The following is a 23,852-nucleotide window of genomic DNA, read 5'->3' as shown; positions in this document are numbered from 1 at the left end:
TATTCAAGCCTGTGCCTCTGTACGGTCCTGGAATTTTTCGGTGACTATCAAAATCCGTTTCTTGAGTTGGTGAAACATTATCTCAAGCAGGCAACTTCAGACATTTATTTTTTATTACAGGGTTGTTCTGACATCATAATCAGTGTTGTATACAGATAGTAACTCTTTATTCAGAAAACTGTTAGAAATGTATACATTACCTGATGTTTCTGCGAAGTTTGATTTTTATTTATGACAGATGAATGACTTTATTTGACTTGTTTTAAAGTAGTAGTAATCTAATGCACGTTTTTCATCATAGGTGCAGCCATTGGTTCAGAAGAGGCATTTTATTTATATACGTGTGGTGCAGCTTGTACCTCTATTGTGTCCTGTAAATATGGCAAACCCAAGAACAATTATTCCAAATATATCAATAAAGATATTTTGCAAAATGAGCAAATTAAAGAACTATTCATGAAGACGAAAGAAGTGGATGTTGGGCCATTAATGGTAAGTTTAGCGTAAAATTTCAAAACTAATCTCTTCTTTCACAGGCAAGATATTTCTGTATTAGTAAAAAAAGTAGATCTTGGGACAGATGCAAGGACTAGAATCTCCAATGTGTGAAGTAAATTTCCCCACAATGTGACTACTCCTGCTTATGTTATTTGGCAACCTTTATTACTTGTAGGGGCAATCAAGGATCCTATCCTGGTGATCTCTGGAGCACGTTTGCAGTCTGGACTGGCCTTTGCTTTTTGACTTATTTATGTGCTTTTTGTAGAGCACCTGTTATTGTTTCGGTAAACAGCATAGCTCCATCTTAGTCATACCTTGTCTTATTTCATGCTCATATATATTATCTCTTGTTCTTCCCCGTCTTATTACATGGAAATTCTTCTTTGTAAATATCCACTGCTGTACTGCGTGTGAACATATTGTAAAATGTATCATATGTGCTTCAGTAGTGGCCAGTTCTACTGCTAAGGGGTGGGTGGGGTGGGGTGGGGTGGGGGGAACACCAACAAAAATCCCCAGAATTTTAATTAAGAAAATAGCACTTAACTGCTCCGACGGCCGCTGCCTTGATCCCGATCCTCGCTTCCTGTCCAGGAACTACTGCGCAAGCTCCAGTCCCAATCCCAGCGCTGCTCTCATTCTGGGAATACTATTCCCAGCATAGCAGAGGAGCTGCCCCTGATGAGCAGGATGCCCAAGTTGATGCTAAAAAATGCCACCTATGCCAGTATTCTTTTGCAGTTTTATATGGTGCAAACTTTTCCGAAGGATATTAGAATTCTTTACATGAGTTTACAGCAAGATTACATCACACATGTTTTGAAGGCATGGGTGGATCAAGTTATTTGCTCAGCAGCATAGGATGTTGAGCTGAGATTGAGACACAAACCTGGTTTGCCAGTTTCAAGGTTAGTGGCTCTGGCTATTAGGCCACATCTGAATCAATCCCTGTCGGCACTAGAAATTCCACAGTAACTTTAAAAGCAATATTGAGGAAACAGCATTAGTAAAAGCCTTCAAACAACGCCTCGTAAGTAGCACACTTGCCCGATTAAAACAACAAGCATTTACAATGCAACGGTCTCGCCTTTGCAAACGTTAGAGCTATTGGCATTGTAAATGACACATTTTTTATTTATGTGTTGGTTTTGAAAACAGATAAATAAATGGCTTTGTCATTTACATTGCCAATAGCTTTTCTGGCTGCCTAACTTAGTCAACTATGTCGCAAAATTTGGTCCTCCTCCGCCACATAATTCAAGGAGGCCTTGCTTAGTGGTGTCTTAAACCAGTCACCTTCGTGCATTGATCTAATTTTGTGTCATTCCCATTTTTCTTTCATTCACTACTGGTACAGCATAGTGCAACTTGTTAGCCCACTTCAGCCATTGGCTAACTTCACTGAGAGCTCCTGCACAATGTGCACTAATTTAGAAAAAGTAAGGTCCTGTAATCTCAGCGACTAGTGGCTCGGTGTAGGCTTTTTATTAACAAGATCGATGAAGCAAAAAGGGTTATCTAAATAAAGTTTAACAAAACCCAACAAAAAAAGTAAGCATTCACAAAAACAAAAGGTTGGAAGAAACGCCAGACCTATGGGCTTCGCCAATGCTTGATTTTATTAACACGTTCTTCTCTAGTCTACGAGGAATAACCATGCCGGGGAGCAGCCAGTCTACTCCAGCTTTCTGCCTGCAGCACGTGCTGAAAATGCTGATACCACATTTCAGTGACTTTCTAATATCTTACAGGACTACACTTGAAGAGATATGCTAGCACTGCCACCTCTCAAATTAAATAACAAAATGGTGCTGCATCCACATCTTTTCTAAAAATAAATGTGTGTATGTTAACCGAGGGCAGTGGCTACGAGGAAGGAACTTTCTACTAGAGTACAATATGGCCTAATGTTTATGTTTAAAGTGGCAACGTAAGAACACTAATGTATTTTAGATGATAAAAGAGGCATGTGAACTGCAAGAACGAAACAATGGTGCATTTCTTCTTCGTACTGCCACGGGCTGAAAAATAATAAAAAAAGATCACATAAATCCCAAATGGGCATATGATTTGAATAAGCGTTATCATGTTTCGAATTAGCGACACCCAAGAAAGACTATTTCAATATGGCAGCCATGTTTATAGTGATTAGTACATATGGTATTTTTGATTCTCGCTCAGTTTTTGGCGCTGTGTGTTGGAGGGGCTCAGCTCCAGCTTAAGTCTTTTTCTCAAATCTTCTGCACTGCCCGGTCACAGTTCAGAGCTGAGGATGCAGCACAACCCCACAGCATCTTCAATTAGGCGCCAATAAATACATGAACACATTCACTGAATAATAACCACAGAATGACATGACGAAAAAAGGGGCGGGACTTAAAAAAGACACAAACGCCCACGAATCGGATCCAGCCGGTGTAAAATCTCGGCTCCCCCACTTCTACACATTGCGTGATCCTGAGAGCACCGCGAGCTCAAAAACAAACTAAATGCCGATTTGTTCATGTTATCAGAGCAGGGCTCGGGCCGGTGCGGGCTGTGCCCCTTGCCCGGGCGGTGTCGCCAATCGGGAGGCGAGGGGGGGGGGGATAGCGGCCATGCAGGGCCTGGCCACAGCTGGATTAAGAAGCTTACAAACGCCCACAGAATGCCATGACCAAAAAAGGAGCGGGACTTAAAAAAAGACACAAACGCCCACGAATCGCATCCAGCCGGGGGAAAGAGTAATTGACACCCATCTCTTCCAATGGCTAGCCTCCATTTATGGAGCTAGCCAATGGAAGAAGGGGCGGGTTAAAGTACACAGTATTGAGATAACATAAAATCTCAGCCTGCGCCAACACTGCTGCGCAGTGTACGCTAGGTCAAGACCTAAAAAGCCAATGGCTGACGTGAGCGGACTGTGCCCTACGCTGTATGATGTGGTGGGTGGAAAAAAACGTCAACCACACATTAATAGACCAATGGATAAATTGCCAAAATGTCTTGTTTAATGCCAAAGCTAAAAATGAAAAACACCCCCACAAACAATGAAGCGTTAAGATCACTACACAAAATGAGAAGGAATGAACACCCATAACAGAAATTAACCCATTTGGGTGGACCAAATTGACAGTGCAGATGTTGGCATTAAGCACGTGATAACGTAGCAACAGGCTGCCGAGTGAACTATGCAGCACAGAAGTAGTCTGCACCATCATGTGAAGCAAGCACAGGCTTTGCTGCAGACACTGCCACTGACGTCTAAACATACGATGCAGCGGACCACTGTTCATCTTAAGATAGAGAATGGGCACGGGTATTTGAAATTGCCTTTAAAAAGATATCTAGTTCTTCTACTCTGACCGAAGCACACAGGTGTATAGTTAGATCTCTGGGATCACTCTCTAATAAGGGGACACGTGGAGGTCAATCGCTCAAGAAACATTTATAGAGCGCTGCTTGTCACCCGAGAGGGTATCCAGGCGCTCGAATCCTCCTTTACACCACCACTATTGAAGGTGTGCATTAGACCGCTGGGACACAGATTCACAACCATCTAAACGTCAACTGGGGTAGCCAAATATCACCAAAAGCCTCAACCACAAATGAGATATCTGTTAAAATGTGAGAAAATCACGTCTTGGTGCTGGGAGGAAACCAGCAGAATCTAGCCCATTATAACGTGACTAAACCCTTTGACCACAACACAAAACAAGTAGAAAATAAATGTTGGGTACTTGATGAGCAGGTTATTTCAGTTCAGTATGAAGGGGGTGGGGTGCTTGTGTTTCCATTGATGTAATTTCGAATTTGACGAAAATACAGTAGTGACGTGACTAAAAACAGTGTGCAAAGTGCTGCTGTGATCAGCCGAGACCATTTTGCTGGGTTGGTCAGGCCTACGGTTGCAGGTCTTGCCAGTGCCAGCAATTTGGTGTGTCTTAGGGTCACTTTCTCGCACCAACGAGTAACTGGGGTCATCAGTAGGTCAGTTTTTCGTCCTATTAAGCGCCAGTGGGAGTCCATTACTAGCAATTGGGTACAGTCTAACATGGGGGTAGTCTTGAGTCGCTGGGGTGGGCACGGCACTTACATGAAAAGGAAAGATGCGGGGGAAGGGATGGGGATACGACACTGGTTATGGGGAGGTTAGACTCCAACAAGGAGCTGCTAGCATCATTATGCCTGACCCAGACCCCGATATCTGCCCTCAACCCACACACGGTGCCCCAGTTTGGGGAAGAGCGTCCTCGCAGAGCTGTGGTGCCATTCAAGGCACCTTTCTCCCACTATACAAAGGATACCTTTGTGGTTACCAGAAGTGATTGAAGTACTGCAGTCAGAGAGTCTGGGCGCAGCTGGCCCCCGATCCTAGACTGAAGGAAGCGATGGAGAGTCCTTGGCTGGTAATGGAGAGCTACTCGCCGGTATTGCCTAGGCACTTCCTTGGCTGCCAAAGTTAGCGGGATTTACCTTCAGGGGAAATTTAGACTACTGAGGCGAGATAAGGTTCTGGCAGAAGATTGATCAAGTTGCTGACTGCAGAAAAGCAATGGATCCCAGACCCTTCAAGCCGAGTAGTTGGCTTAGGGAATGGAGGGAAGTGGGGTGGTGGTGCCAAGAGAGGAGATGAACGAGAAGACTAAGAGTGGTTTTTGTAGACATTTTTGTGTTAATTATTGAAAAACTGAGAGTCGTGAAGCCAAAAGATTCCATGATGTGGCAGAGGAAAAAAGGTGCGTTTGATCCTATAATAAGTAAGCATGCACACACCTACCTGGGATCTGCAAATTCAAACATAACTCCCTGCGCACCCCAAATAAGTGCTTTAAGAAATCTGAAGAAATGAGAGCTCAAAATTGAGTCAGACTGGTTTGCTTAGCAAGGCTCCCCCCCCAGTTTTGCTTTAAGATCCCATGGGTTAACTCTTATCCCAATTGAAAGGCTGCTCAACAACTTTACTGTGGCTTCTGCTATGGTGTCAGAACACCTACAGTGGGAGTGGAGTGTTTGGCGGGACAAGGTGGGGCATATTTTGTAATAAACCAAGAGTCCTTGGCACAAAGGAATGCAGCTCCGCATAAAATCGAAAAAGAGTTACCATTGGGCCTTTTAGGGCGGAACCTCTAGAAGGGTTTGAGCGTTCCCAGAGGGTCGTAGTTCCTTTAGATTTCCTCACAATCTCAACTTGTTGATTTTCATCTGCTAGGCTTTGGTTCAGTGGTCCCTACTTCAAGTGTATGCAAATAGGTTGCTCTGATTTCTGTGCTTGCTATGTGCCTTTCTAAGCTGTCTTGGAGCCAGTCTTTAAGGAATCAGCTAAGACAAAGTTGATCCTGTATTAGCTTGGTTAATGTTAAAATGCACCCTCAGCATTTAATATGAAGCCCTTTACAGGTGTGTGGCTTAGGTCAGAGTTTTTTTTACCAGTCTAAGGTATTTATTAACAGGTGTTTTCGGGCTCCGTGCTGGCATTTCAGGGTACCTGCTGTACATCATTAGATTTATTTTATGAAAGAAGCGAACCTCCTAACATCTGTGCCACACACTCATTGCCTTTAAAAGTAAATAACTACTAAGGAAATAAAAGGGCGGAAGATTTCAACTCATTTAAACATCAAATTGCAGTGGTCTCTGGAACTTGAAGCATTGGGTAGGAGGCGTGTTACCAGGAGCTTAACATGGGGCATGTTCAATCAGTTTAGTTTGTGCACATTGTCTTGAAGGGCCATTTGTGTGCTGTAGAGAGAGCGGGGCTCTGGGCAAGGAAAAACGGTTTTAGAGTCACTGCTCTTGCCAGTAAGGAGGAGAGAGCGCACGATGCTTTAAGCTACGAAGCCTACATTTGTAAGGATTTTAAACTATTCTGTCAAAACAATCTTGCCGTATATTAGTTTAAAAATATGTTTAGCAAGCAGCTCAAGTGCATTTGTTTTACAAAGCCCAGCCCTTATAATTAAAACTTTCTGCAATTTAGACAATGTATTACACTTTCTATTGGTTTTTGCTAACTGCAAACCTGTATTAAATAAGGACCTAAGGCTCTTGGTCTCTGAAGAGCAGCTGTTTACTTTGAGGACGATATTTGTTCTCTTGCTTTAGATCACTGGGACTTAAGAGCTTGGCCAAATCTGGCCCTGGATCGTCTCTCTGTAATAAGTCCCTGACGTAAACCCTCCACCAAGTCAAGCAGAACATAACTCAGCTGCTCCGCATCTGCGCTCCCCATCCTGGGAACTGGTGCTGCGCCAGTGCATGCGGGAGGGGCGGGCCAACTCCTCCGCTATTCTGACATTTACTTGTTCACTTTGTGAGGGAATGCATTTTTACAGTTCAAGGATTGATTCATTGAACACTAGGCATTCACATAACCAGGATTATGCTAGTGTATCAGAAGAACAGACTTAAAATCAATACTGCTAAAAAATGTAGACTATTAGTAGCACTAATTGTTATCTGCGAAAAAACTCAGTTACTTGTCCTGGAGTACTGCAAAACTAGAGGCAGGAAGATCACGGCTATGCCTGTAGTTCTGATATTGCACTGTTCATTAAAATTCTGGTTGGTTCCTTGCCCTGGCGTTGTCATTCTTCGTGTATCCTGCCACCTAGTGACGGTATTGGAAACTGCCTGAAAAATAGCTTCTTCAAAGGTTTGTGCCACATATGAACATGCCATGGATGGTCCTTCTATGTTTGTAAAATAAATCTTTACCTTTCTTAGTTTTCTCATGTTTGACTTTGTAAACTTGCCTCTAGCCAAGAGTAGTCTTACAATGTTTTTTTTCTCTTACACACTCCTCTTCAGAAGCTGCTTTCCGAGAATCCTCCTTTCTTAAGTTTCTGATATGCCAAATGGATGCATAAGCAAACTGCACGGCCTTTGCATTTCAGAACCATTCACTGTATTCCATCAGGACACTGTGGTCGCACGGACCTATTCCCTCCCACCTTGTTCCCTAAGGTTCTGATGCAGGTTCATTGGAATGAAGGGATTGTTCTTCAAATGTCTGCATTTTCCTCAGTGGTGCCGATATCGCCTCATTTGTCAGGTAAGTTACTTCCTGTACCACTTGCGGTCTAGATTGCTGGCTCATCTCCAGCCGGTACCTGGACGCACTGCACGAGTATCTAAGTGGCAGCATCCTCCTGATGCAAACCTGGCAATCACCTATTTTGGTTGTCTACATGCATTCAGGTATCCGTACTCCCCTTAAAATAAACAGTGCCCTTTAATCAGTCTCCTGACACAGGCAGCCTCCCATTCTACTTCATAAATATACCTTCTAAATATCAGTCACTCTTACACTACGATTGGGAAGAGTTTAGGATAGTGCACTTGTACACTGTGTGACGGGGAGGGCATGTACTTTATTTAGGATTGTGGGTAACTGCCTTTGAGATGGAGACGCAGGTAATGGAGCAAAGGAGTGCCATTATGGATTTACTTAGATCAATGACGTGGTGTTCCAAAGACAAAACATCTTGGTCATTTTACACAGGGGGGCAGAGATGGGGACAGGAATGCTAGTAGATGTGATGTTGCACTAAGACATGGAATCCACAAACACCAGATCAGTAAGTACTTAGACAAAGTATCATGCTTACAGGGATAGGGATTGTCTTGAAACTGATTACATAGACACTGAGATGAAGAATGTACAGACCAGCAACGACGTGGACACTTCATTTGTCTTCTACTGTGGGACAAGAACATGTACACACCCACTCGCAACCCACACAAAACAATAGATACTGAATAACTATTATGCTTTTGGTTGAACGTTGCAAAAACGAACCTCTTATTGGAGCCCCTGTGTTGCAAAGTAAACCATATTGAAACATGTTATTAAGTACTTCTTTATTCAAGATCAGGATCCCCAGAAAAGAGTAGTGTTCTAGGACATGCATGCTTTAGGCGACTGCATTATGCCAAAATAACATCAAGCATATGCAACAGGTCTCGCATTTGAGAGAGTTTAAGCTGTTGGCACTGTAAATGACAATAACTTTTATTTATGTGTTTAAGTGCGTATTTACGCACTACTCGCAGGTTTTCAAAACACATAAATAAAAGGCATTGTCATTTACAATGCCAATAGCTCAAACTCTTGCAAATGCGAGACCTAATGCATTGCAAATGTTTGGTGCTCTCCTGGCAGCAAGGGCTTCACTGGCCTGTGCTGCCTGGCCACGGAGGGTGATTTGTTGGCAGCAATGGTTTCAATTAGTTGCAGCTGCCTATGTTCTCTGCGTGACTTCACGCAGGTGCGCGGCCTTGAAGAAGCTGTGTAGCCTGCGACCTGAAGTCTGCATGAGCGAGCTGCACAGCCTGGGCTCTCTAGGCAGCACGATCTTCAAAGAGCCACAGCAGCCTATGCTCTTTCTGCAGCATGGGTTTTAAGAAGCTGCGTGGTTTGCGCTCTCCAGGACGCAAGAGCTTCAAGGAGCCTGCAGCGGCTTGTGCTCCCGGGCTGGCGCAAGGGTTAAGGGGCCTGTGCTGCAGCGGTGTATATTTTATGGTCAGCAAGGGTTTCAATGAGCTGTCCAAGGTGTGTACTCCTTGCTTAAAGCAGCTTCAAGGAACACAGTGGCCTGTGCTCCCTGCTTAGCGAAAGCTTCAAGGTGCTAAAAAGGCCTGTGTTCACCAGACATTAAAGGTTACCTGTGCCCTCTAGGCATCATAGGCTCTAAGGAACTAGCTACTGCGTTGTGTGCTCCGGACTCCAGAGCCTCAGGAAGCTGCAGCGGCCAGTGCTTCCAGAACTGCGGCTTCTTCTGTTTGCGCTCCCACGGTCTTCAAGTCGCTGCACAGTCCCACTACTTGGAGAAACGGGGAGCAGAGCGGCCAGGGAAGAAACGGAGCGGCCGACATCAAGAGAACAAGACCTCTAGAAACACTCTCCCGCTGAGGACTAAGAGACATGGACGAGAGGGTTAGGCCTGGGGAAACATTCACCGCTCTGTACCAAGAGACAGCGTGAGAGTAAGCGAGGGAGAGAGAGACCCTAGATAACACTCTCCCGCCTGGCACCCTGAGACTACGAGAGAAGTGGCCAAGGAAGAGACCTGGTGAAAATACACTCAATGCAACAAATAAATAGAAGAAATAGTCACTTACCTCAAGGGCAGCGTCCCATGAATGATGTGGTGGCCGCTATTGTTAAACAAAAAGGAAAATGAAAGCGGGCAAGGCACGCAGATAGTAAAACAAGCGCACGCCGCCGCATGCGTTCACTGCGCTTGTCGGCTGGCTCGTGCACAGATCCTGTGCTAACGCAAGGGAAGCTGACACCGGCGCCGTACACGCTCACAGCGCTTGTCGGCGCGCGGCCAGCTCCTGACGCCTTTTTTTACACCCCATCCCAACAGGAATCGCCAGCGCTAGCTCGACCGAAACTAGTAAGCAGCTCCAGATTTCACCCCGGAGTTCCATAGGAGACTAGAGGGAGTCTACTCTGGATGCATGCGGCTACAGAAAACGAGAAGCTACACTCAGGGATTGCCCTCTGGACTTCAATTGCAGTCCTGAATAGGTAAGATCTAACTATCGTCAGGTAAGTACGGGGGAGGGGAGGGGAGGGGTGTGTGTGTGTGTGTGTGTGTGTGTGTTTGTGTGTGTGTGTGTGTGTGCTTCCGTGAGTGTGGCTGTGGGTGCGCGTGTGATTGTGAGTGGCTGCCGCTGTGAATGTGGAGCAAGAGATGTGCACGGCTGGGGGGGGGTGGGGCGCGCGTCCACGAGGTGCAATCGGCGCTCGTACCCAGGCCTGTCTGCGTTGAGAGCCGACTCAACTGCAATAGGTCGTCTCGACCTAAAAAACAAGCAGTGGCTGCTAGTATTTTAGCCTTGTTTTTTTTATATAAAACATTGCTGTCAAAGTTGCTGGGCATTTGACAATATTAAAAAAAATTGGAAAAAACAAGCTTTTTATGTTCCTTAAAAAGCACTCGTAGTCACTGGCACTGAAGGAAACTACTTTGTGGGGCAACCACATATGTAAAACGCTTACTCCATTTAGCTTGCCCGGTAAACGTCATATTCGTTATCTGTCACTTGGTTTTCTATTTTTGTACTGCACAAAATACCAATAAAAATATATAAAAAAAAAAAAAGAAACTACTTTGTGTTCAGATGTGCTTCTTGTGAATGAGCGGAAGGCTATCACTCTCAGTGAAGTTGGCCAGTGGCTGAAGTAGTCTGACCCTTTGCCCCATGCTGTATGCTACATTGGGCGGAATAAAAATGTGAAAGACGCAACAACAGACCAATGGACAAAGAGAACTGTCAGAAAGCCCCTATAAGTCGTATAGTATAGATGTATCTGACAAAGACTTTTTTTATTTAAAAAAAAAAAAAATGTATTGGTATTTTCACAATACAAAAATATAAAGAGATGTGACATATAACGAATAGGCAGTTATACGGGTGAGCAAGTTAGGTTACATGATTTGCATTTGTGTTTGCCCAGCATTTCTTCAATAGCCCTTAAAACATTTAAACATTAACATTGAACATTGAACGTATAGGTAATTGTGTGTTTGCGCGTGCTGGTTCTTAAAGACACAACATAGATGTGTTTGGCGGCTATTTAGTGTTGGCTTACGCATCCTACGCAGGGTTATTAGCAGTTGCCGCGGTGTGTGCGGGTGATTTATGGAGGCTTGTAAAAGCTGAGGTATTTGTCTAGTGTTGACCACATTACACGGTCACGGTTTTTCCATAGTGTTTGTATTAGTGCAGTGATGTCTGCCCCTCTTGGGAATGTGACCCAATTCAGCCACCCTTTGAATGTGGCTTTTGTGGTTACTTTCCATTCGGCTAGTACTGTTTTGACTGCTGTCGTCAGGAGGAAGTCTAGTAGGCGCCTGTCTTGCTGTGTGGCTAGATCTGTTGTGATATGGGCGGTGGTGGTTGTGGCAAAAGAGTGTTGTAGGTTGCATCCTAGGGCTTCGTTGATGAAGCTCAGCACCTTCTCCCAGTATTTGCTAACCTTGTTGCACTGGAAGATGAGGTGTGCGAGGCCTCCTCCTACTGCACCGCAGTTCCAGCATCTGTCGTCTTAGGCCTAGAGCTGCTAGGCGAGCTGGTGTCCAGAATGCTTGGTGTAAAAGCCAGAATGTGGTTTGTGCTAGCACTGGGGATATCATGCTTCTTGATGGGGCTTCCCAGAACCTTTGTAGTTCTTGTTCTGTGAGATTGGAGCCAAGTTGGGTTATCCAGTAGGTGTTATTTTTTGTGTTTAGCTTGGAGGTTCCTGGGCGGAGGAGCTTGTATAAGTGCGAGACTTGGTGGTCTGTCTTGTTTATATTCTCCATGTATGTGAAGATTGAGGGCTTGTGTTTGGATAGTTTAGATTTTGTTAGGGCTATCTTGATGGCTAACAAGTTGTAGAGTTCTACTTCGGGGAGGTCGTGTCTGTTTCTCAGACTGTTAAAGGTTTGTGGCGATCCTTCCTCTTCCAGCTGGGCTGGGTATGAGAGGCCTACTTTTTTCCATGTGTGCATGTCAAGGGTCTTACCTCTGTATTTGGTCTTGGGGTTATCCCAGAGTGATTCCCAGGGTGAGTTTCTGATACTGACTTTGAGTTTTCTGTCTACCTTGGGCAGCGCTTGTTTAGTAACCTTGAAGATCGGGTTGCTCTTGTGAGCTTGCTTGTTGGCTGTGAGGAGAGTTAGGGGGTCTGCATTGTTTAGAATGGCTTTTTCTATAGAGAGCTAGGTTGGTGTGTAGGGCTGATTGGGAAGTACCCAGTGCATTCCTTGTTTGGCTATGAAGGCTGTCTGGAAGGTTCTTAGGTCTGCCACGTTAAGGCCTCCTAGCTTTTTAACAAGTCTGAGTTTCTGGAGGCTAATTCTGGGTTTTTTGTCGCGCCATATGAACTTGTTTAGCATCCGGTCAATTTTTTTGTGGAAATAGTCTGTGAAGGCCAGGGGGAGCATTCCAGCTAGATAGTTAACTATGGGGGTGATCATCATCTTAACAGTGTCTACTCTGCCCCACCAGGTGATGAATTTGGCGACCAGTTATCTAGCAGGTCTTTTATCTTTTCTGTAGTGTTTTTTTTGTTCCGTTCCAGGGTCGAACTTGGTGTTTTACAGAAGTGGATGCCTAGGCATTTGACAGAGCGGGGTTCCCACGCTAGTCTGGAGGAACCTAGTACTTCTCTGGTTGTATAAATGTTGGGGGGCATGCATTCTGATTTGTCTCTGTCGAGTTTGTAACTGGAGTGTTTTGCATATAGATCGATGGTGTGCATGAATGCAGGTATGGAGTGAGCAGGTTTCTCCGTTATTATAAGCAGGTCTTCTGCGTAGGCCGCTAGTTTGGCTTTAGTGCCGTTTATGTTTACCCCGCTATATTTTTGTTGTCTGTGATGTCCCTGATCAGGGGTTCGAGGGCGAGTAGGAACAGCAGAGGAGATAGAGGGCATCCCTGTCTCGTTCCCCTTTCGAGGTTAAAGGGGGCTGAGGCCGCTCCGTTGATAGCTATCTGGGCTTGGGGGATTTGTATAGAGCCATGACTTTCCGCATGAAGCTCGCGCCCAGGTTGTGTGCTTGCATGGTTTTCTCTAAGAAATGCCAGGATACCCTGTCGAAGTCTTTTTCTGCATCTAACGTGATGGCATCTGTAGGGTTGGTTGTTTTGGAGAAGGGCTCTATGACTTGGCAGAGGAGTCTCGTGTTGTCGTGGGACATACAAGTTTTTAGATAGCCCACCTGTGAGTTACCGATTAGCTGTAGGAGCACTTTATTTAATCTTGTGGCCAGGATTTTGGCATATAGCTTGCAGTCTAGGTTTATGAGAGATATAGGGCGGTAGTTTTTGGGCAATTGTGGGTCTTTGTTCTCCTTCGGCATGACTATTATGTTGGCTTGTGGCATGAATCCTGTGACTGCCCCCTCCTCCCCACAATGATTGAAGACTTTGCCTAGCACTGGGCTTAGTTGGTCTTGGAAGGATTTGTAAAAGGTTGCGTGTAGTCGTCTGGTCCCGGGGCTTGCCTTCTTTTAGGGCCCTGATGGCTGCAGTGATTTCGCTGGTTTTTATGTCCTGACCTAGCGCCTTGGCTTCCTTCTCTGTCACTTTGGGAAGGTTGAGTCTGTCTAGATAGGCTGAGCGACCCTCCTGATCTAGGTTGTCGTCTTTTCTGTAGAGTTCTTTATAAAATTCCATGAATGTGTGTATGATGTCTTTGTTCCTGGTGTGTGACCTGTTGTTTGTGTCTGTGATTGTTGAAATGCCTTGCCTTCTTTGCTTGTATGTGAGGTATGATGCAAGCAATTTACCCGCTTTGTTAGCCTCGAATAGGTTGATTTGCTTGTATTTCCTGATCCACAGACCTGCCCGTTCACTTAGAATTTTGTTAAGTTCGTATTTTTTCCCTGTGAGTTCTAAGAGTGTGAGTGCGTTCGAGGTTTAATTAATGTGTTTCCTCTCCAGTTCTTTGATGTCATGTTCTAGTTGGTTTAGTTGCACTCTTACCTCTTTGTCTCTCCTGGCTTTGATTTCTATCAATTTCCCCCTGATAGTTGCCTTAAGGGCATCCCATAGGCAATTTGGGTCTGTGTCGGGGATATCATTTTCTGCGATGTAGTCCTCTATTGCTTTCTGTATTCTGTCCTTGTCCTCTTTTTTTGCCATGGTTATGTTGTTAAACCTCCATCTACGCTCGATGTGTTAGTTGTGAATGCCCGTGAGTTGTAGGCTTATGCATGAGTGATCTGAGATCGTTCTGGCCGCGATATCTGTGTGTTCAATCAGGCGTGTGTGTGAGGCTGAGATCAGAATGTAGTCTATTCTGCTGTATGAGTTGTGAACGTTAGAATAAAACGTGTAGTCTCTGGAATCAGGGTGTTGGAGTCACCATGGGTCCTCTAGGTTGAACTTGATGCATACATTTGTTAGAGTGTTGAGGGACGTCGGGGTCTGGTATGTGATCTTGATTGTCTGTCTAGGGTGTGATCCAGGGCTAGGTTGAAATCGCCACCCAGCACGTTCATATCGCATGGTTGGTAAGCCTCTATTTGTCTCGCTACCTCCACCCAGTAACTAGTGTTGACTGTGTTAGGAGCGTAGGTGTTGGTTATCAGTATAGTTTCTTCTCCTCTTTTCAGTTGGGTAATCAGTAGTCTCCCCTGGTCGTCACACTGTTCGTTTTCAATAGTTATCTTGAATCTACTGTTTATCAGTGTGATGACCCCTCTTTTCTTCCCTACCACTGGGTAGCAGGCTAGTTGACCTATCCATCTCGCTCTGAGTTTGCTTGCGTCTTCTCTGGCTAGTTTTGTCTCTTGTAAGAGGATGATGTCACCTTTGGTCTTAGCTAGGTAGTCTAGAACTTTTTTCCTCTTGACTGGGTGATTTAGACCCTTGACATTGAGGGAGATTATCTTCAGGTTTGTTTGTATAGTGATGTTTTTATCTGGCGCCATGTTTAGCGGGGCCATGGGGTGAGTTGGTGTGTGTAGTAGTGGTTTGGTTTGGTTGCTTTGTTAGAGCGCGTGAGCTAGCTGGGCAATTGTAGGTGACGAGGACAAGTACGTGGACAAGACTGGACACATAGACAATACAGAACGGACAGACACTATGTACATAGAAACCCCCTTTCTCCCCTTCACTCCCTTCCCTTCTCCCTTCTCCCTTCCCTGCACCACCACCCGACCCTCCCCCACCCTGCAGCTGTGTCGTACTGTAGACGTGCGACAGCAAGGTCCCTCCCGCCCGCTACTTCCCAGGTTAGTCAGAGATGGCTGTACGACATCCTGTCTTTCCGTGCCTACGAACAGTAAAAGGATATAGTCATTTCAAAGTTCAGTCGCGCTTGTACAAGCGCTTTTTGCGCTTTGGTAAGTAGGTCCGCGATCTTCTGTGCTTGATTCTAGCAATCCTGTCTCTCCATGGCTTGCGATCAGTGAAAGGATATAGTCATTTCAAAGTTCGGTCGCACTTGTACAATCGCTTGTGCTTCGATATGTCGGTCCGCCCTCTTCTATGCTTGATTCTAGCAATCCCTGAAGTAGAGTTGTTTGTGCAAAAGTTTTGGGTGTTTTCATGAGGTAGATATCTGTTGAGGTTCCGGAGTCTTGTGCGTCTGTGAGGTAAGTTCTTTTGTTAGTCCGGGGTTCTGGAGTTCTCTTAAGGTAAAAAATCTTGGTAAAGACAAGTGATTCTGTCCTCCGTTTCTTTAGACGCTGGCGATTTGCTATTTGCGAATCTGCTTATTCCGCGGTGGGGTCTGGAGAGGCACTTCTCTTGCTGGTTGTTGACATCTCCATAGTTTTGGGGCCTTCTAGGTACCAGGCTAGTTCCATGGGGTCGTCGAATGACAGTGTAACTCCTTTGTTGGTTATTTTGAATCTCGACGGACCGGTGAATGAAAAGGTGATGTTCTCTTTCTTTAGCCTCTCTTTTTGTTTTAGGAAGCCTTTTCTGATATCGACTGTGGGTTTTGAGTAGTCCTGTGTGAGGATGATTTTGTTCCCGTTCGACAGCAGGTTGTGATTCTTTCTTGCGACTCCGAAAATCGCTTCCATTTGGTGTGACCGTAGTGGTTTACATATAATTGGTCTCGGTACTGTTCTGTTTGATTGTCTCATGGCTGGTACTCTGTTTGCCTTGTCTAATTCGAAAGGGTTCTCGAACTTGAGGTTGGTTAGCTTGGGGATGAGGTTTTGCAGGAGTGACACGCACAAGCCCGCTTTGTCTTCCTCGCCTTCTGGTATTCCCAGAATTCTTATGTTGCCTTTTCTGCTTCTGTCCTCGAACTCTGCAGCTTGCTTCTGGAGGTCTGTGGTTGCTTTAGCTATGTTTACGAATGCCTTTCCAGTGAGCTGTGCCCTGTCCTCTATGTCACTGACTCTCTGTTCTACTTAGGAGAGCGTGCTATTAGCTGTGTGAATGCCCGCTCTTACCTCGCGCCAGGATACTCCTGTAGTAATTGAGCGCGCTACAAAACCGCATATAACATATGACATACAGCTGCCAGTTCAAGCTGGATCGCGTCAGTGTTTTTTTTTGTCGTCTTTGCTAGGTCGTGTACCTCCGCAAGTTTTTTTAGGATGCTGTCCAGGGTACTGCTTATGTCTGATTTTTGTTTTAATGGCGAATTGTGGATTCCCTCAGGTTGCGTCTTCTTAGGCAGTTGTTTCCCGTCATTCCCCGCCATTTTGGCTATGCCTCTTTTTGTTAGTAGGCAGTCGAATCTTTTGGCCCTATGTGGGTCGCTGTTTGCTTGCTCCTATTTGTGTGGTTGGTTGTTGATGTGGGAACCGTTTTGGAGTCCTTGGTGCCTGATTTCTTGTATTTTCAGCCTTGTTTTGTGCGCTGTTTGCTTCTTTCTCCCGAGTTTCTGTGTTTTTTGCTTGCTTAGTTATGTCCTGCTTAATGTTGGTAGTTCGTTTTGTAGATCCTGGCCCCTTTTTTTTTTCCCCTTTAAGTTTTTGTTTTTGCGTAATCTGGTTGTGTGTGAGATAGCTCTCTACCTGTGCTCACCTTTGGCCGTGATTGTCTTCCTGCTACTTTGTGATGGCTTGTGGTGGTTTGTCTTGTTCGCTGTGTCGCCAAAGGCGTGTCCGATGTCTTCTGCGGCTTCTTGTTTTTGACCTTGCTGGTTGTATTTACCTTTATAACGTGTCTGTTCGCGACTGTGGTCTCTTTTGATGAATTTGGGCAGCCGGTTCCTCCGATTGCATAGGCTAGGGTTGCTCGAGATGGCCGGATGGCAGGATGGCAATGTCCCATCGGGCTGGACTGTGTGGTTTCTTATTGGGCGCTTATTTTTGGATTTGTTTTGTTTTGACTGCTCCTTTTGTTTTGTTCCCACACCGTCGTTACTTTGCAAGATGGTCCTGCTGCTTGTTGCTCTTATCTACCTCCTCCTCGATACTTGGAGAAAGTATTCGCTTAGGAGGGTGTTTTTGAGGCCGAGCGTACTTGCAGACTCGTTTGTTTACTTGTGTTTTTTGTCTGCTCGCTCGCCATTCAAAATGGTGGCGCTCATGGATAGTTTCGGTTTCGCCTTTGCTGTAGTTGGTCTGTCTCCTGTTGTGATCTGGGCATCTGTTGTGGGACTGTGCTGGGCCGCTGGTTGGCTTTGCGTTCCCCCTCTGGAGTGTCTCGGTTATTCTCCTCTCAATGTGGCTGCCCCCTGTTCCGTTTCGCTTTCTGTGCGCTTGTGGCCACTGTAGGAAGGTACCTCCTGACTATGGTTGCCCCCAACTTTTTGCCCTGTGTTTTAGCTGGTTTTTGACATAGTCGACCTGGGACCCTGCCAATCAGGACCCCAGGCCTACTGCTCTCTCTGTAAAATGGATTCCATGTACCCTAGGTGAATTTACTATTGGTACTGGGCCACCCTATCAGACCCTGTAACTCAGGGCATGGGTGTACCCAGGGCTGCCAGGGGCTGAAGCATGTATTATGCCACCCCTGGCTGGCCTCCTAAAGTTGACACAACTGGCTGCATGACAGCTGGGGCAAAGTCGTGTAATCACCCTTTGCTGTAGATATAGTATACCTATATCTAACCCTAAAATGGACACACAGATTCCTATCAGTCACTCCTATGGCAGGCCTTGACAATCCTGAAGGCAGAGTGCTTGGAATCGTGTGAGATGGTGCTCTGGCATGAGCTGAGCCTGTCTGCAGCTTGCGGAACCAAGTCCTAATAGCTGTTCCATGATATCGCATACCATATACTCTTAAGTGCATTATAATCCTCGCGGTTAAATGCTATCTTTGGTATTGCTTTATCAAAACATGTCGAGTAAGGTGTCATACGAATTGGGATACTAACCCCTCGCCAATTCTGGCGACGGGGTTAGCATTCCACCCTTCTAGAGGGACACGACATGTATGTAACTGTGAACCCCGGTTAAAGTTAAACGAAGCCTCAGCTCCACAAAATGGATGCTGCCACCACAGACACGAGTCTGACCCCCTGCAGCTGGGAGTCCTTCCAGCGAGGGGAGCCTGGACAAAGGGTTTCCTGTCAGGGGCGGTGCTAGCACCGTCCCAGACATGGTTTTGTGTATCCTGGGTAGGCAGGGCTTTACAGGAAGGTGACTGCTGAGTGGCACCCCGGTGCTCACTACGCATAGGCCAGTCTGAACCAGTTCCAGGGGCACACCAGCCCCTGGCCTGGGGAAGTCCGGCATGGGAGAGGGGTGTAATCACCCCCCTCCTAGTCCCACCCATAGGCAGGACCTAGTCACCGGGTCAGCCCCCTTTTTTAGTATAAAGATAGGAGCGGGCCCCCTGTTAAAATTAGATCATCTTTGGAATCAAGACACGACTTTCTGCGAAAGGACATCAAGATTTCTTCTTCAAGATTCTCCCTTGTGGCTAAGGAGTAGTCACCCTGCATCAAGCGGGCACCATCCTAAGAACACTGCGGTCTGCTGCAAGTCCTTCTTCACGAATCAGACGACCCAGCTCGACGAGACCCGGCTTCCCTGGCACCTCTGACCTCTACTCACCTCTACAGCAAAGCTGAGAACCGTGAGTGCGACGAGACCTCGAGGGACCGACGATCGCCAAGACTGCACGACTTCTTTGCAACATGCCCACCGTGTGCTCCACTGGTGAGTGCTTTGGGGTCCGAGAAGCCCCAACCCTGAGCAGCTCCAGCACCGAAGATCAGCCCTCCAGCATCTCCACGATCTGCGTGGGGCCCTTCTGCTTTTGCGTGCTCACCGCGCTGTGTGGCTACTAGCCGGCTGGCTTGTGGCCTTCTTCACGACGCCCGACGACATCACTGCTGCTGGTCTGGTTGCTCCAGACTGGCCCTTGCTTCCTTCTTCAAGAGAAGCACCCCGGACCCTCCTGGTCCACTCCAGACGCCATTTTGAGTCCACCGCGTGGGCTTGAATTTGCCAAGGCTTTGTTGCCCAATCCTGGGTCCAGCGACGCCGACAGCTTCATCCATCGTGGGACAGCTCGCTCCTCCAGCCTGGTCGCCGACAACGCCTCCTGGTCCGTGAGATCTGCGAACACAGCGTCACCCACTCACCCAGTCGAGGTGGCTACCATCCGGTGCCCTCCTGGTGCCCACTGACTACTGGCTAGTAGTCTCGAACTTGGTCCCCTCTGCTTTCAGGTGTCATCTCCCTTCGATCCAGGCTTGGATCCGTCAAACTTTCTTCACTGGTCGCCTGCCAGCAACTTCTTTCTTCCAGGCTCCTGGTCCGGCAACGAGGATTCCCGACGTCTTTTGAGACCTATGCAGCTGCAGCCCCTGGGCTAGGTAACTTCTGCATTTCGGTGCCCCAGCATAGCCTCACTATCCAAGGGTCAGGATCCACTTTCGTTTTCTCCCTACCAGGTCGGGTTCGCCTGAGAACACTAACTTTGTCATTACTAGCTACCATAGACTTTGTCCCGCATCACGCGTGAGAGTGCACACTCTGCACCCGAGTCCCCTAGGCCTCCTAGAAGTAATCTGAAGATTCTACAGTCAAGTCCTAGCGATTCCTAAGCCTATTAGTACTGTACTTACCTGCTAGTAATTTCGCATTCCACTTTCAGAGTATATGGTTTTCCGTGCCCCTCGGGCATTTGTATATACTGTGCTAACTTAAGTATTTTCGTAAGAGTTTTGTTTTGTGCTTAGTACCCTGTCCTCATAAAGAGTACAGGGCTGTTGTGATTTTAATAAATACACTGTTTATTTTCATAACACTTGTGTGATGTCCTTTCACTTGGTGTTCAAGGGATATATGTGTGGTATAACAGCTGGCTTAACACGCCCTCTCGAGTCTTTAGCCTTAGACTGCTCGTATCCACGCTACTAGGATAGCTGGTCTATAAGGTTGACTTACAACCAATCATCAATAAGGGTTGCTGGACTGATACATAGTGTTCACTAGAATAGTGAGCACTGCATATCAGGCCACCTTCTCACAGCCACCGATGTGCCGGAGTCTGGGCGGCAAGGTATACTGTTCTGCTGCTTGTTGTTCTTATCTACCCCCTCTTCGGTGTTAGGATGGAATATTCGCTTAGGATGGAGTTTTTTCGGGCGAGCGCAGTTGCAGGCTCGTTGTTTGTTAGCTTTTTTTTTTTGTCTGCTTGGGCGCTGTACAAGATGGCGGTGCCTCTAGATGGTTTCGGTTTGGCCTTCGCTTTTGCAGGTTGGGCGTCGCTGCCGTTGATTTAATTTCTATCCTGTGGCTGATCTATCGGATATTATGATCTGGGCCTCTATTGTGGGTCCGGTGGGCGACTAATTAGCGTTGCGTTCCCCTTCAGGAGTGTCCCGATTGTTTCTCTCCACAAAATGGCTGCCCCCTGTTTCGTTTTGCTTTCTACGCGTTGGTGGCGAACGATGTGTTCAGTTCTTGTTGGAGTTTAGGCAGCAAGGTATTCTGTTCGTGGGGGGGGGGGGGGGGGGGGGGGGGGTGAGCACTGACCTCTTGGCGGGTGTACTTGGGTGTAGGCTCCTTGCGCCCGTGCCTCTATTTCGCCTCCAATTGTTTGCTGTGTTATTCTGACGTCGCCATTTTCTTTTTTCCGGTGCCTGAGATCTTCTGTTTGGAACCGTATGAATGGTATCCTCTTGCTCTCCAGAATTTCCGATTTCTCTTGGATTGCTTGGAGTTTCGTTTGATTAGCTAGAGTTGTGTTTAGGGCTCGTTATTTATCCTGGGTGTAGCGGATCTCTGGACTCAGGCAACTCTCCTCATTGCCGTCCAAGCCACGCCCCTCTCTGACAGACTTTTAGCCGCAGATTCTGTACCTTAAAATTAACCTGAGGCGTCAGACTGGATCCAGAAATCTTTTCATGAGCAGTACCCCTGCGTGCCGGTTTATGGCATTGTTGGGCTGTGCATGACGTTGTCCCCACAGAAAGTGACATGCATGGTGCCTATTTAGGTGCCACGCCAGCGCACTGGCGTCCGCTCTTTTTATTCAGCGCCAGTCAGCGCAAATCCGGAGATCTATCCCTTAGTCCATTTTTGACAGATTTTTTCGACGTTTTTTTCTAAGTCCTTTTGAGGTTTAAGGGATGTCATTCAAGAAGGCCGGCTTCAAGCCCAGTGGTGCCTGTCTCTGCTCGAGGTTGGTGACTGACCCGCATCTTCTATGCCTTTGGTGCCTCGAGCGCAACCAGATCTGAAGGCCTGCTTCGATTGCCATGCCTTGAACCCAAAGGCATTGTGGGAGCCATCCCCCAAGCTTCTGGTGGTGCAACGTGCGAAGCTGCGACAATACAGATCCCGGTCAAGAGGAAAGTCCTGGGAGCTATTGCAGAGTCTGAGATCCTCGTTACACTGTCATTGGGCTATTCGGGTAGGCCCTAACATAAAAATAAGTTGAAGCGTTCTTCGACTTCACCTCGTCCATCAGCTGACGAGACATTTGAGGCCTGGCTCCGAGGTTGAGCCAGCGCCTGGGTCATCTCTGCTCCTACCAGAGTTTCCAGGAGCCAGAGCAACCCCTGCCCCATAACAAGAACTGTATAAGGCCATGCACCTCATATTTAAGCAGCCCATTCCCTCTGGCGCACCTCTTGGCCCCATGGGTTCGGGGGACACACTAATGGATCCACGCCGGCTCAGGCACCAGGGATCGACAGATGGATCGGATTGGCATCAATAGTGCTGCTTCGACCTTCCCCGATGGCGATCTCGATGCTTCAGGCACTGTCCCCATTCTGATCCCCGACTTCAAGATGGAGCTGGAGGGGTGTCGTCCGATGCCGACTCTGAATCCAAGTGAAGCCATGCCTTCCAGGCTGAAGCCTGAGCCCTATTCTTATGGGCTAGGACTCTGGGAGGAATGGGAGAGGTCGTTGGATGCTGAAGAATACTAGTCCTATGATACCAACATGGATTGGTGTGAGGATTTGGCAGACGCCAGCAGACTGAATACCTCTCCAGATACTCGCATGCTTCCACCCCCCCATGTGGATATGGATGAGGGAGCTTCATTTGTTTTTTGTTGTTGTTTTTTTCAACTTTTTTTATTTTTTGATTGTTAAAAGCTGTCATGGCAAATAGCGTACACAGAGATGCATTAGAAAAATGACAATAATACAAAGCCATACCCAAGAGCATAATATAAGCTTTGATGTCCGCCATGAAGCTTAAACAAAAAAAAATCACACAAAAAAGAAAAAACCTCAGAAACAAAGAGCACAATAGAACATATACGTATATAATCAATCAATCAATCAATCATAACATTTGTATAGCGCACTACTCACCCGGAGGGTCTCAAGGCGCTTGGGGGAGGGGGGTCTGCTACTGCTCGAACAGCCGGGTCTTGAGTTGTCTCCTGAATGCGAGATGGTCCTGGGTCAGCCGAAGGTGGGTTTCCATGTCTTGGCCGCCAGGTAGGAGAAGGATCTTCCTCCGGCGGTGGCTCTTCGTATGCGTGGTACGGCGGCGAGGGCGAGGCTTGTCGAACGTAGCTGACGGGTGGGCGCGAGAAGGTCAGGCGGTTGTTGAGGTACTTGGGGCCCAGGTCGTGGAGGGACTTGTGTGCGTGGGTGAGGAGTCTGAACGTGATTCTCTTGCTGACGGGGAGCCAGTGCAGGTCCCTCAGGTGGCCGGAGATGTGGCTGTGGCAAGGGATGTCCAGGATGAGTCTGGCGGAGGCGTTCTGGATGCGTTGGAATCTTTTCTGTAGCTTGGCTGTGGGTCCGGCGTAGAGGGTGTTTCCGTAGTCCAGTCGGCTTGTGACGAGTGCCTGGGTGACCGTCTTCCTGGTTTCGGTCGGGATCCATTGGAAGATCTTGCAGAGCATGCGTAGGGTGTTGAAGCATGATGAGGAGACGGCGTTGACTTGTCTGGTAATCGAGAGGGAGGAGTCCAGGATGAAGCCCAGGTTGCGTGCGTGGTCTGTTGGCTTGGGAGCGGTGCCCAGGGCGGGGGGCCACCAGGAGTCGTCCCATGCGGAGGGCGATGGTCCCAGGATGAGGACTTACGTCTTGTCTGAGTTCAGTTTCAGGCGGCTGTTCTTCATCCACTCGGCGACGTCTTTCATCCCTTCGTGTAGGCTAGTTCTGGCGGTGGCGGGGTCTCTGGTGAGGGAGAGGATCAGTTGGGTGTCGTCGGAGTAGGAGATGATGTTGAGGTTGTGTTGGCGTGCGATGGCTGCAAGGGGTCTCATGTAGACGTTGAAGAGGGTGGGGCTGAGTGATGATCCTTGCGGAACGCCGCAGATGACTTCGGTGGCCTCGGATCGAAACGGGGGGAGGCGGACTCTGTGTTCTTCCGGCAAGGAACGAGGTGATCCATTCCAGTGCCTTCTCTTGGACACCTGTGTTGCTGAGGCGTTGGGCTAGGGTGCGGTGGCAGACAGTGTCGAACGCTGCGGAGAGGTCCAGGAGGATGAGGGCCGCTGTTTCCCCGTTGTCTAGCAGGGTT

At 47.3% G+C, this 23,852-nt stretch overlaps 1 protein-coding gene across 3 annotated transcripts in view; it reads left to right on the top strand.

Moving 5' to 3' along the window:
* Positions 1–23,852, top strand: part of LYST (lysosomal trafficking regulator) — a 4,348,576-nt gene that overhangs the window by 1,226,466 nt on the left and 3,098,258 nt on the right. For all 3 annotated transcript variants that reach the window (XM_086927077.1, XM_086927076.1, XM_086927078.1), the window contains one exon: positions 302–492. In XM_086927077.1, coding sequence (XP_086783203.1) covers positions 302–492 — 191 coding nt within the window. The remainder of the gene's footprint in view (positions 1–301; positions 493–23,852) is intronic.

The sequence above is a fragment of the Lissotriton vulgaris genome, chromosome 6, assembly GCF_964263255.1.
Source record: "Lissotriton vulgaris chromosome 6, aLisVul1.2, whole genome shotgun sequence".
Lineage (NCBI taxonomy): Eukaryota > Metazoa > Chordata > Amphibia > Caudata > Salamandridae > Lissotriton > Lissotriton vulgaris.
Note: the sequence above shows the minus strand (reverse complement) of the source record. Positions and strands in the feature narration are given on the sequence as shown.